At 47.0% G+C, this 13326-nt stretch overlaps 4 protein-coding genes across 4 annotated transcripts; 3 read left to right on the forward strand and 1 right to left on the reverse strand.

The window, feature by feature from the left end:
• Positions 1-2216: 2216 nt before the first annotated feature.
• N7446_010586 (uncharacterized protein) lies at positions 2217-3857 on the forward strand (the record flags this gene model as incomplete). The annotated part of the gene is made up of 6 exons (XM_058519329.1): positions 2217-2261; positions 2321-2336; positions 2529-2816; positions 2877-3193; positions 3242-3667; positions 3720-3857. The coding sequence occupies 6 exons, from the start codon at positions 2217-2219 to the stop codon at positions 3855-3857; spliced, it is 1230 nt and encodes a 409-aa protein (XP_058368167.1).
• Positions 3858-6115: 2258 nt separating this feature from the next.
• Positions 6116-6582, reverse strand: N7446_010587 (uncharacterized protein; the record flags this gene model as incomplete). Its single annotated transcript, XM_058519330.1, is given in 2 exon segments — positions 6116-6481; positions 6493-6582. 2 exon segments carry the CDS (start codon positions 6580-6582, stop codon positions 6116-6118), a joined length of 456 nt encoding a protein of 151 aa, XP_058368168.1.
• A 240-nt stretch (positions 6583-6822) lies between these two features.
• N7446_010588 (uncharacterized protein) lies at positions 6823-8434 on the forward strand (the record flags this gene model as incomplete). Its single annotated transcript, XM_058519331.1, has 2 exons — positions 6823-7266; positions 7319-8434. The coding sequence occupies 2 exons, from the start codon at positions 6823-6825 to the stop codon at positions 8432-8434; spliced, it is 1560 nt and encodes a 519-aa protein (XP_058368169.1).
• A 1508-nt stretch (positions 8435-9942) lies between these two features.
• Positions 9943-12601, forward strand: N7446_010589 (ATP-binding protein; the record flags this gene model as incomplete). Its single annotated transcript, XM_058519332.1, has 8 exons — positions 9943-10355; positions 10411-10514; positions 10567-10685; positions 10735-11572; positions 11624-11810; positions 11862-11934; positions 11983-12402; positions 12452-12601. 8 exons carry the CDS (start codon positions 9943-9945, stop codon positions 12599-12601), a joined length of 2304 nt encoding a protein of 767 aa, XP_058368170.1.
• Between the last annotated feature and the right edge of the window lie 725 nt (positions 12602-13326).

Below are 13326 nucleotides of genomic sequence, written 5' to 3' on the forward strand. Positions count from 1 at the left end.
GGCGAACTCATGTCATGATAATTTTGGAGTCGCGAAGTTGAAAGGAACGCAAAGGGGAAAAGGAATGCGGAATGCGAAACAGAGAAAGACGAGAAAAGGGAAACTATTTTTAGCCAGTGGAGTAAGGAAATACATCTGAGACCCTTGGGGCAATCTCCCATGCGACTTTGCGGCTCCAACTTGCAATGCTTGTCTTTTAGTGAGCCCATAGTTGGTTTCCTTTCCACTCCCACTCCCACTCACGACTCTCGACTCTCGACTCTCGACTCTCCACGGATCCCTCGTTCCCTCTTCATGTGGGCCTCTCTTTCGGAATCAGAGACATGTACAACTTGTGCATTGTGCTCGTACCTGTCTATACCAGTGTATGGTGCGGAGGCAAGGTGGACCATTACCCCAAGCTTACTGTTTCAAAGTGCATTTGACCTTGCAAATCACTTTAGGACCCGTGTCTCTCGTGGATTTCCTGGCAAGTCAAACTATCCAAAGACCGACTAGGGAAATCGTAGGGCTTCTGCAATTCTGTTTCGAGGACAGGCAGCAGAGTATTGATCTCCCTGAATTGAGCTAGGCACCAACAGCACCGCAGCCTGTATCATTAGGACGGCCTATGGGGAACGGAAAGAGGTACCGTAATGAGAAAGAAGGCACCGTTGTGAAGCAAATATTGGATGACAATTTTGCCATTTTATTTGTCCGATATTACTCCTTCACAACGGGACAGGAAAATAACCCGGATCATAGAAAAGCTCCGAGTGCCCCTTCTACTAAAAACTCTTCCTCCTGCAGTTCCCTAGTTCAGCCAGTAGTGTAAGAAATAGTCTCCAATAAGCTTTGTGGTTTCCGAACTCTCTATTATTTTCCGTTTTTGAATTAAGCTCCAACAATCGCCCCCTAACCCGGCTGGGCTGCGACCATCATCGGAACAAGAATAGCAACTTGGCTGGGATTGACTCAAGGCTCTAATTGGAGATATCTGTGACCAAAATATCTTGTCCAAATAAGAGTTGTCTGTTTTGCTCACTATATCGTAACTGGTCAGCAACTGGTCAGCCAGTTTGCGGACAGGGTTCGGACACGGACATTACCGTAAACACCAATGTAATCTAGACACCAAGTTGTATGGAATCTGTTATAAAGACCACTAAAATTTCCTATGGGGCAGTGGAGTAAAGTGGGTTGCTCAAAAAGCTTGTCGGGGTACACACACCTTCGTATGTTTTGTATGGTAAAAGGGGTCATTGCCAGATACTCAAGTCGTAACATGCCAATATCTGTCCCTAAGGCTATGAGACGCTCTCAACAGCGATCTCCTGGCAGTTCTTCAATCAACTATGTCAACTGGATTCTCCGTACTACTTATCCTGCGGCCCCACATTTAGCCTTAGGAGGGCTGTCACAGTTCGTCATTCATTATTTGATTCCTTCACGGCTAAGGCCCGACTAATACCCCCATCTACCGCACCCGCATCCCATTCCGTAATCTATTCAAAGCTTCTCGGGTTTTGGCGGATTGAGGTAACCACAGAATATTCCAGCGGAACACGTACAAGGTACACACGCCATTACCGGGATTAGGTTCACTGGTTCTTACCGGGACACCCAGCAGCTCATGAAAATAGATAGAATTGACTTTTCACCAAATTAATCCAAAGCATAAAATAATGGAAGATTTCCCCCTCCGCTTAACGTCTAATTTCGGTACAGCAAGTGGCCATTGGCGTTCTGGACTTTCCTCGTAGATGACATTAGCGGTATTTAAGACTGACAATCTAACACACTTTACGAGAAACCACTACGGAGCACATGATTAGCCAACGCAGAATGCAATTTTAATTAGCTGTTACATGACGCCATTTTCCGGGTCATTTTCAGAGAGTGCGCCTTTCTGAAGCGTAATCTGGAATACCTAGGAAGCCAATAATGTTTAGATTCTATGCAACAACGTAATTTTATATTTTTTACAGTTATTTATATGCAGGCCTCTTCCCGAGAAAAGTTCAGCAGTATAGCGATACCTAGAGGTTGGTGCATCCATATATATAGTGATTTCCTCAATTTGAAAATACATAATGGAAAATTCATTTTTCTTTATTTTCCTTTGCGCCTATCTCTCTCGTTAGCTACCACTATGTCATCAGAACAATTACTAAAGAATCATTCTACACCTTTTCCAGTGGTACTTGTCTCCCATTATTGCCACGCGAACAATACTAATGGCTTCAAACAAACCCCAGTGCGACTCGTGCTTCACTCGAAAGGTATGGATTGAATTATTTTACAATAAGATCGTATGGAAACTTTCACTGACTAAACATAGGTCCGTTGTGACAGAGGTAACCCATGTGGTAACTGCCAGGACAGGAATGCCATATGTTCACGTCAGCGAGTCATAAAAAGAATCAAAAGAACCACTCGGCTTGCGGTGATAGAAAGCAACGGTGAAACACGTCCGAAGTCATCTCGACCAACCTCAAGATCCCAAGACGCGCAAAATCTATCATTAGGACCACACGATAATTCTGTAGCCACATCCAACAGATATCCCAGGCCGGACTATCAACAATATCGTGGGCCATCTCCCGGCTCCGATAAGTCTCTCTCCCATCATGATTCTCATGTCACCATTCGATATCACGGAGACAAACTGGAATGGCTCCCCGTCAATAGCCGCCAGAAATTGGAATCGGGGTTGGGGCGGGCTTTTCAACCCTCAGAAAGCTTTGAGGGCTCCGCGCACGTTGCCAGTGAAGTCGCTGTCAATGAGAAGCAAACAGAAACCCCTTCTATTGAATTATTAGCATGGATGATAAAGGGTACGTCTTTATAGTTGGTAGAGCTCGACTAATGTGACAGGCTGATTTTGGTATTAATAGATATCAAGGAGGATAGCATTGGCTCATTTGTTGGGGATTACTTCAGGCATATCTGTGGTGCAACACTCGAGCAAATGGGACTTACCCTCCTTCATAGGTCTAAGTCCCCTCACGACTTGCTCATCAGCACTGTTTGTGTCAATGCCATGGCCTCTAAATTTCTGACCACCATCATCCACGCTGGAATTGACAGTGAACTGATCCACGAACTGGCAAATAGCGTGGTTCAATTCCAGACGGCAGCCAAAGCAGCTCTTCAGAACACAGCTCTCTTGATGATACCTTCGCTCGGACTCTTGCAGGCACTCCTCTCCGGTGTGAGTATTCAAATAGTCAGAAGAAATTATTGCATCTAATGAAATTAGATTTTTCTCCATCAAGGATCCGGAGACCTCGCTATATGCTGGGAGCTTACCAAAGCTGCCTGCAGGGTGTGTGTATGCCTGGGCCTTGACACTGTCATGAAGACAGGAGGCTCTCTGAGCGAAGAGCAGTATTACTGTGTCGCCTGGTGCTATATGCTAGATACAAACTTTGCTTTCAAGATGGGGAGATTCAAAACTTTACTTGACATTCATATTGGTCACTTCACTTTAGGCCTATTCAGCTATCGGCGTCCCATAGCGGACCTCTTCCAGATTCACATGGCACTTGCTGGGGTCCAGGCTGCTGTCGTGCCGTATCTTAAGGGGCGGTCATCAATGTTGATAGGAGGTGATTTAGCAACTTTGCATGGAATCCGGGAACATTGGTTGGCGGATATGCAACTGATTCAAGAGAGAATCGAGCACGTGAGGAAAATACTGCGTCTTAATTGACTTGCGCCAGTAACTGATTGTATAGGTCTCCCGTCTGCATCCGGCATGGAAAGGGCTAGATGCTCAATCTGAATTATCGGCTGTTCGATTCGCCTACTACTCGGTTATGGCCGCCATCTTCCATATCACGGAGAATGCAGACAACCAATCTGGTATACCCTAGAGCAGTTTTTGGGAGCAGCCTACCAAAGTATGGCTTCACTAGTTTCGACCTATATATCCGCCGAAAAGCAATCCATGGTGGCTTTATCGCATTGGTAAGCCGTGTTTCCAATAAGCGCATGCACCCACAGTTTTATAAGCAATCGGATTTTCTTTCTGAGGCCACAGATATAGTACTTCTGGTAGCTGGCCGCAAGCTGTACGACAGCTTACAAAATTTCCGGAACCTGACGCAGAGAAGCGGTTCTCTTTCTCCACATTTTGACGAATATCTTTGCTAGCCTCTGTGCCAGACAATGGTGGAGATCTCAAGTAGAAAGATCCAATAAGGACGGGAAAAACAAAGTATTCCCAGGAGCATCGAGCATATAATTATAACGCTGAATGGATGGCCAAATAGCAAGCTCCACTATGGCGCAATTAATTGCAGACAATTTACCAGGATTCAGTACAGTATCCCATTGAAATTACAGCGTTTTATTGATGGGAAGATGGGTCCCATCTAGAAGTGGAGGGACACACGTGACGAAGCTAGCGTGTTGCATTTTATTGACGTAAAAAAGTTATAATGGACCCAACGACGACACCACACTTTGTTCCTTTCTTGCATCTGTAGGACCAGATGGCCAATCAGAAACAGGGGAGATCAGGTGATGGGTGACGACATTGGCTTAGTCATGAGTCAGCTGATTAACGGCGTTTGGCGTTGGGCGCTGAGGGGCTCTGAGGCAACCCCGCGGACACACCACGAGACAATTGATACCCAATTTCAGTCCCGGCTCGCCATCTCCTCCCTCATCCCAGTTCTCCCGTTGTATCATCAAAACAACCGAACTACCTCTTTTTGGTCGATGAGGCAAGTCTAGTGCCCTCCTAGGTGAGCGTGCGGTTTTCAATCTGGTAGACGTGGCTCTGACGTCAGATGCTAGACAAAGAAAATAGGACGTGGACGTATTTCGACGCACTGGTGCCCAAGAACTTGCATCAACGAGGCAACAGTCCTCGGTGGAACAAACGTGGTTCGTGGGTGAGTTCCAAGTGAAAGTTACGTTGGATTCTGAGGGAAATGACCTCGAGGTGGAGACAGGGAATTTCTAATTCCCAGTTAGGATAAAAGCCACCATCCTCCCGCCGTCCCATTTTTTGGGGTTTTCTTTCCTGCAGTCTCATATCAGCTTCAAGGGATGCGCCTGCCTTCAATCCGGATTGCCTCCAAGCCTCGACATTGATTCCTCGCCGAAACCCCACATTGGCCTTCTCAAGGACTGAGCAGGTCTCCAAGATGGACAATGAAGAAAAGGAAGTTAAAGGGCTCGACGTGAGCCATCTCATAGACGATGATTCTATCCTGGAGATAGCTAGAACTCAATTAAGAGAGAAGAATAATTTGGTAAGGGCGCCTGAAGCTTGCAGTGTTATTGGAAATGAGTTTGACACCATCCAGCCTAATAACGTATCCATCGATGCGAGCTGGACACCAGTTTCTGTTGTCACTTCTGTCGATCGAGCTGTTTGTGGGATTCTAGTCGAAAATACAAATGGAGGCGGTGTTATCAGAGTGATTGGAAAGCCCGCACGGTATACAAGGACTGATGGGCTATCTGGTACAATTCTTCTTGTTCTTGGGCCAGAAGAAAAGTTTTTACTACTGGATCCCCTTTCAGTCCGTTACATTCGCCATTCCAGTCCCCAGTGAATACAACAGGTCATTAGCGATATCCCACGTGAAGATCAGCAACACCGTTGGCCCCAAATCTCTAGTCACTTTGATTTCAATGGAGGGAAACGCGTCATAGAGAGGGACCTTTAGCTGCACATTAGGGCAGCTGTTTTCATATTGTTGGAGCAGGTTGATTGTGCTGGGCAAATTCGTGAGGTCTTGAAGACCTTGCAAGAAACTCATGAGGTGTGTGATTGATATATTGATTGTTCGGTGTGGTGGCTCGCTCTGAAGAAGGCTGACCTGGAGCTTTGGAGAATCACCCAATGACAGAAAATATGTTGATCCATCAGCTGAGTGAGGAGATGGTTGTAAATATAGATGTGCTGCTGTCTGGGGTATCTCTGATTTCTGTGAGAAGAAATATCGACATGTACATTTTGTATTTCTTACCTGGATTGAAATTGATAACGCGTGAGTTCGCATCGAGGGCAGTGCCCGTAGATTGGTCGGCAAGACTGGATGGCGCAAGCTGGGATGGATGCCCTTGCCTGTAGGTGAGCGATGCACTATTACATTTGCACATATCGCAATAGCCATCAAGAACACTCACCAACTTCCGACGAGATATGACCGGCAACGTGTACGACTTGGCTAGGACAGGGCTCAGTGGAACTCGCATATTTGGTCGCAAGAGACTCAATCACCGCGTTCTGGAGATCACCCCTGCGCTCTAATATTTTGAATGGCAGCTCTGTCCTGACCCGATCGGTCATGGAGTATACAGCAGCCTGTCCGAGACTTGCAGCACTCAAAGCAACCATAGCAGCCCCTGCGACATCTTTCAGTCTTCGAAGAAACTTCACATAATGCTGCTGTCGTGGCGGTTCTTCGTCAGTAGCTGTGGCGTTGAGGTGACTGAAAGCACCCTTCACACGCTTTGCTTCCGTAGCTTTGAAATCCCCCTTTTTCGCACAAGCTCTGAAACATCCTGGAGCTTAAGAATAGCCTCATTCACTGTCAGTGACTTTGGGCGATTTGCAACATGCTGAGACGATCGGGCCATCTTGTTTGATAGCAAAAAAAATGGGTGAGTTGCAGCGAAATACTACTGAGATTCAGGCAAAATCGATGGAAAACTTGTAATGTAATGGGTTATCGGCGGAAATCGATCGGAATCGATGGAAATACGAAATCACGTGACATATCACGCGGCCGCGTGTATCATGTGATATTACGTTGGAAAGACTGTCAGCCCCTGAATAATAATTATCTGGGTAAACAAAGAGATTTAGTATTTGACGCCATGCCCAAGAAACGACGTCTTCTTCGACGAGAAGTCACGTACTCAGATGTGAAAGATGATGAATTCAACATGCTCCACCAACTTGATTATTATGCCCAACAGGCTCAATTTTTCGCTCACCTTCGCGACAACAGTGATTGGATGAAGGCAGTCGTCGCCCACCATCTCAACTTGAGTTCACCCGCTGCATGCGAAGTTTCGGATGTTGAAGATTGGCTTCATGGTAGCTTCAATGTTTGTGTACCGGTAACTATTCACAACCAGCAAAACAAGCGAGTTCTTCTTCGATTCCCTCTGCCTTACCGTGTAGGCGAGGCCTTCAATCCTGGTAACAGCGACGAGAAAATCCGGTGCGAAGTGGGGACCTATGCCTGGCTCCAAGAGAATTGTTCGGAAATACCAATACCCCAGCTTTATGGCTTTTCTTTGTCATCCGGAGAAGTGGTATGTAGCTAATAAATCCCGGTGTCCAGGAAAGCCTACTAATACTCGTCAGTTTACTCTTCTCCGATGTATGCCTTTATTCTCTCGCTATCTCTGGCTCATGCGCCGGAAAGTTTTATCATGGCTAGGGAAACCTGCCCCATCAAATTATACCCGTCATCAGTACGGCAACGCCATGTCCATTGGCGGGCTGGCCGATATGGGCTACATTCTGGTTGAATTTGTCGACGAAACACGAGGAGTAATGCTCTCCAATACGTGGAAGGAAGGGCGACATGACCGGAAGCTACGAACAAACCTTTTCCGTGATCTTTCTCGAATTTTTCTGAGTCTCTCTCGATCTCCGCTTCCGAGAATTGGCTCGTTAACAATCGACAACTATGGGTTTTTGCATCTTGCAAATCGACCTCTTTCAGTTGAAATACAGCAGCTGGAGAATGAAGGGATATCCACCGATATATCCCGTGATTATACCTACTCAACCGTTGACTCATACGTGATTGATATGTTGGGAGCTCATGACAACCGATTTCGCCAGCAACCAAATGCTGTTAATAATCTCGGAGACTGTGCTTACCAGCTCTCTGTGTTAACTGCCATGCGAACAGTTTTTCAGTCGATTTTCAACCGGAGTTTTCGAAGAGGCCCATTTGTTCTTTGTTTCACCGACCTCCATCAAAGCAACATCTTTGTCGATGCACAATGGCATATAAAATGTCTCGTGGACCTTGAATGGGCCTGCTCCCGGCCAATCGAAATGATGATGCCTCCCTTCTGGTTTACGGACAAAGGTGTGGATGAGGTTGTTCCTGCGGAATACGATCTCATCCGTCGACAATTTATGGAGGCTTTGGTCACTGAGGAGGAATTGCCTCACCGCAAGATGGATGATGGATCTACACCGTTGCGTCTCTCGGAGATTATGAATCGTACGTGGGAATCGGGTGCATTCTGGTACACAATGGGGATCTCAAGTCCCTCGGGGGTGTTCACTATCTTCAGCAACCATATCAAGCCTTTATTTTGTAAGAATTACGATGAAGAGTTTGGTGTGGTCATGCCTTTCTTCTTCGAGAAGAACGTGGGAGGTATCGCGGGTCGCAAGCTCGCGGACAAAGAGAAATACGACAAAGACCTTCGGCACGCCTTTGAACACCGTACAGACTAATTGTCTGAATGAATTTGTTTCTCCTTCCCTTCCTCTTTCGAAAACTGCTCCTGGATTGCGTCGCCTAAAGCTCCCATGATCCTTTCCTTGTGATTATCCTGCCTCTTCTTTCGTGCCGCTCCTCCCGACGAGCTGAGCTGTTGAAACGTCTTAAGGCTGCCTCCAATACTATATTCCGCCTCCTTAACAGCGGGTTTCTCTGATGAAGACTGCTCGGCCATCTCCGGTGATGTGGGGAAACAGCGTGGATCTATTATGCTGGTCAGTGTAGCTTGAGAGAAGGGTTTGTGGCTTTTCCTACACCCTTGAGGTCACTAAATCGAAAGAGCGATTTTTGTGGTGAGGCAGTGTGGAGTCTACTTGGAGTGGGAAGAGGGCTAGAATATCCTAAAAAACGCGGCTCACTATCCAGCCTTAAAATGTGTGCCGAGACAGCCTCTGTGTAGCATGTGCAAAAAAAGGGAGATGAGGGTTTGCTTGCGTCTGAGTAAATTTCTGACTTGGACAGCGAAGCACGATCGACTTTTACCCCGCATGCGGGAGCATTCGCTGCCAGTTGGCTATCAAATATTCTATGCGCAACTGGGATATTCTCATTAGACCAACAAATCAACTGGAGCTCTGGACGAGAGGAGACTCAGGAAGAATTTATGACTGGTTTCGAGTATGCACATACGTTGCAGCCACATTGTCATTTTAATGGGGAGCCCTTTCAATGCTCTTATTGGAATTATCAATCTTCCTGGCTATATTTATTCGAGGCGCGTCCCAGGACTTGTACAGAAACGGGCACTGAGTATTACCATCGGAAGAAAGAGATAAGAAAACGTTGGAAATTGACAAGAAATATCTTTGATTTAGGAGAATAACTAGAAAAATCGGTAAAAATCGGTCGATATCGGCAGTTTTTTTTCGGTATTCACGTGACTTTCATCCAGAGCCCATAATTAACTTGTTGCTCAGCTGCGACTCCGATATTGTCGTTGCAGCTGGTACTGGTAGTTGTTATGGTGGAATGCTTGGTGGCTGAAAGAGCATACCATTCCTGAACAACATAGATGAGTGAAAACCACTTGCATTGGGGGCATACAGAAAGCTACAGCCGCTCTGGAAACTAGTCGACGAGACCAAATTGGGTGGCTTCGATTTCCCCAAGCTCAGTCGAATCATTCCCCTGCAACATACATACAAGTTCATGCAAGTTGCTCTCAAATCAGCGTGGGATCTTCGTAAATTCCTGTATAGGCATGTCTAGCCATTCTGAGCGAGGAGGGAGCCGCCCAGTTCATGGACATTGCTGCATGCACTAATCTACAAGGATAGGAAATGAGATATTTTATCCAGAACAGATAGTGAGACACAGGCATGGATGACCAGGGTTACGAACATATAAGAAGAAGCCATTCCTCGGGCTCTCATCGACCTTTCTGTTCATCATTAGCACTCCAGTCTCTTGTACATTTCATACCAGCTTCCCATACCGCACCCATATTTCTCAGTTGCACAACATGGCATTGAAGACTTCCTCTCCCTGCCACCAAGGGTTGACGCCCCCGGATAGCCCGACGAAGGGGAGAGCTACTCCTCCAGCTATCGTGAAGGATCTGAAGCATCTCTTTGGCATTTTTCTTGAAAAGGTGCTGCTCGATCTTACCAATCAAGAACCTCCAAACACTCCTGCCTCCCAAGGCCAGTCCCCACCAGACCCCGACATGGTTCGGCAGTTGCTGGAATGTGCTTCAGCTGAGCTCTCCATGGCAACTAATCCTGCTCAGTCTTGCTGTGCCAACAATGAACAGGAAGAGGTTGTTCAGGGGGCAGATGAAATTGATCTCAATCGTCAAATCTGTACTACTCCAGATGATTTCAAATCGTTTGAGAAATGGGCATCATCATCCCAATTCAAAACAGTCGTGGAAACGTATGAGCTTGCCATTAGACCCTTTTTTATTCGGGAATTGCTGACACAGGTACAGCTGGGACAAAGAGGCTTGTAAATATAAGATAGCCGAGCCGACGGAGAACTGCACTGATCCGGACGACTATACCGAGTATGTGTTCGTTGTCCGTGAACGTGTTGGTAGGTGATACCTTTGGATACAGACCCGAAAGTCTACTAATGATCGGATTAGACCGGAAGTCCGAGGAGGTGATGTCATACGTAGATGTCAAATCGGAAGGCTTGCGCGACATCCTGCGTGAGGTGCTGCACGACATCAAGGCCGTTAGCCTGATGGAAGATAAGCCATCGGTAATTGAAACTGATATTCCCTTTAAGGAGAATGCTGACTTGAGGTTAGATCGAGCAACATGTGCTATTCCATTTCCTCCCAGAACTGGAAAAATATGCGGAGACCATGAACAACGATCCGGACCGTGGATCTGCACAAGTGAAGGATCTCCGCTTGCTCATCGACCACCTCAAGCATACATATGCGGCGACCTCACAACGTCTTTATTCCATGCTACAGCATGGCCATATCACGTACGACCTTCTTTGGGCACTTTTCAAGCCTGGTTCCCACGTGTATGGCAGGTGCTTCGGAACAGGAGAGCCGCGATGTGTTATATTCGATGCGGGCGAAGAGACGACCGAAGACGACGTCACGTATTATAGACTTGAATGCCGGTACCTCGACTATGATGGACAGAAGTTTGGCGAAGCCGGCATCTTTCTCGGGGTCACGAAATTCCGGGGATCAAAGCCAATCGAGGCTCTCCAAGCCTTCCCCCTCCACCATCATCCAGATTGTGATGCGGTCCGCAAAGAACTGGTAAAAAGAGGTCAGAAATTCCGTGACCTGGCAGGGACACACATCCAATACTGTGACGGAAGCGCTTTCTTCATGAAAAACGGCACTGCTGTCGAAGTGAAAATCAATGGTCAAGTGGGAGTTGACGCAGCATTTTTCCGTCAAATGCTGCCGAATTATTCCCGGCCCCGACTCCAAGACAACTGGCCAAAGAAGAATGATGGCATCGCAGTTATCGACATAGGCGCTGTGTTCAAAAGGGACCGTGAAAGGGAGAAGGAAGGAATGCAGGAAGGCAGCGTAGAAGTACAACAAATGGGAGAGGACGACTTTTTGATCAGCTGTCCGACAGTTTGTTGCTTCAGCTTCCAGGAGAAGCAGTTCTGTGAGTATTACGTGATCAAGAGCAGTTGATATGATGACTAATATGGAATAGTGGAGTGCGCGGTTGGTGCTCTTCGCGAGGTGACATGGACCCCGGAAACCTTTGACTGTCTGAAGATACCGTCGAAGAAAAAGACTCTCCTCTCGTCACTGGCAAAAACTCGCTTGGGGTTAGTACCAGGGGTGCCATTTGACGATGTAATTAACGGAAAGGGCCGTGGGCTCAACATTCTTTTGCAGTACGTTGATAAACACCCTCCATTACTTACTTGGTATCTGAATTGTTCTAGTGGCCCGCCAGGCGTCGGAAAGACTTTCACTGTTGAGGCAACTTCAGAGCACTTCAACCTTCCTCTCTATTCTGTAAGCATTGCCCGTTGTCTCGGTTGTGGGCTTGCTAACATTGCCTAGATATCGGCCGGAGACCTTGTCGTCGCTTCCGCCGATTCCAGTGTGCTCGAGCAAAGACTCGCAAGCATATTCAAGATTGCCAAGCACTTCAACGCTGTTCTTCTCTTGGACGAGGCAGATGCATTCATGGAGCAGCGCAAATCTTACCATGATACTCATAATCGTCTTGTGACCGTTTTCCTCCGAAAACTAGAGTATTACCAGGGCGTCCTCTTCTTGACCACGAATCGGATGATAGATTTCGATGAGGCGATCTTGAGCAGGATTCACATGACCATCAAATATGATGGCTTGACAGCGAAGTTTCGTCGGGAGATCTGGACGAATCTATTATCCAAAGCACACACGGCCCAGGGTCCTCCTGTTGTTGGACAAGATGAGTTGCAGCAGTTGGACAAGTTTTCTCTAAATGGAAGAGATGTTAGTCTCCAGCGACGCTAGTTATTGTTCACCGGCTGACCGTTATTAGATCAAGAATCTTATTTCTATTGCACACGCACTCGCCACGGTCGAGGAAGAGCCGGTGACCTACAGATGTCTGGAAATCGCCGCGGAATCGAACGAAAGACTTTCGGAAGAGTTTCGTCGAGCACAATGCGTTGAGAACATGTTTCTCTAGGGCAGACGAGTTAATCTTTGGGGTCTTTCCACGCAGCAGAGTTTAGTGCACAATGACAGTTTCAAGAGGTCGTCAACTCACAGTATAAGTCTAAGAAGTTTTCCATTATCCTGCTTGAAGAGTTCCTTGGCGATTATGAAATCATAGTAGATAATGTACTCCCTGACCGACCAAGTCGACTCTATGCCCTCAGGGTTTCGGCAATGGAAGACGGCACTTTCCTCCCACCCTATTATCTGACAGTGCAGACAACAACCGAATCAAGCAACGCAGTCGGTCCATGGGCTTATGGGCATCATCGAACTGGGGAGGAGTCTTTGCATGTTTTCCCCCAACCCGACTCGTGTATTGCCAAAATTGGTTTAGGGGCCCGTAAGCTGTCTTGGGCAATTTGTCAATGTTCCAATCGAGTCGGGCAGTATTTTCCGGTGAGAAGCGATATTGTTCCTGTAGTCGAGCTTGATGGTATTTCGACTCTCGCCGGTCGGAAAAGGAAGATGTGGCATGGCGCATGAATTCCATGAAAGTTGTCCGTCAGTTGCGCTCTTCCGCTTGCTTCCGTCTCTGTCTCTCCCCCTGCCTCTGATCTTCCACGGCAATCCGCTCATATGTTTCAAGGCCCTGTTCACTGCTGATAGGTCGAAGAGCGAAACGCCTAGCAAGCTCTTCAAGTGTAATCACGGGAGGGAAGAGTTGTGCTCAGGATTCATCAGTAGATTGTAGGT

Source organism: Penicillium canescens (assembly GCF_028828765.1).
Source record: "Penicillium canescens strain IBT 15451 chromosome Unknown utg000007l_segment0_segment0, whole genome shotgun sequence".
NCBI lineage: Eukaryota > Fungi > Ascomycota > Eurotiomycetes > Eurotiales > Aspergillaceae > Penicillium > Penicillium canescens.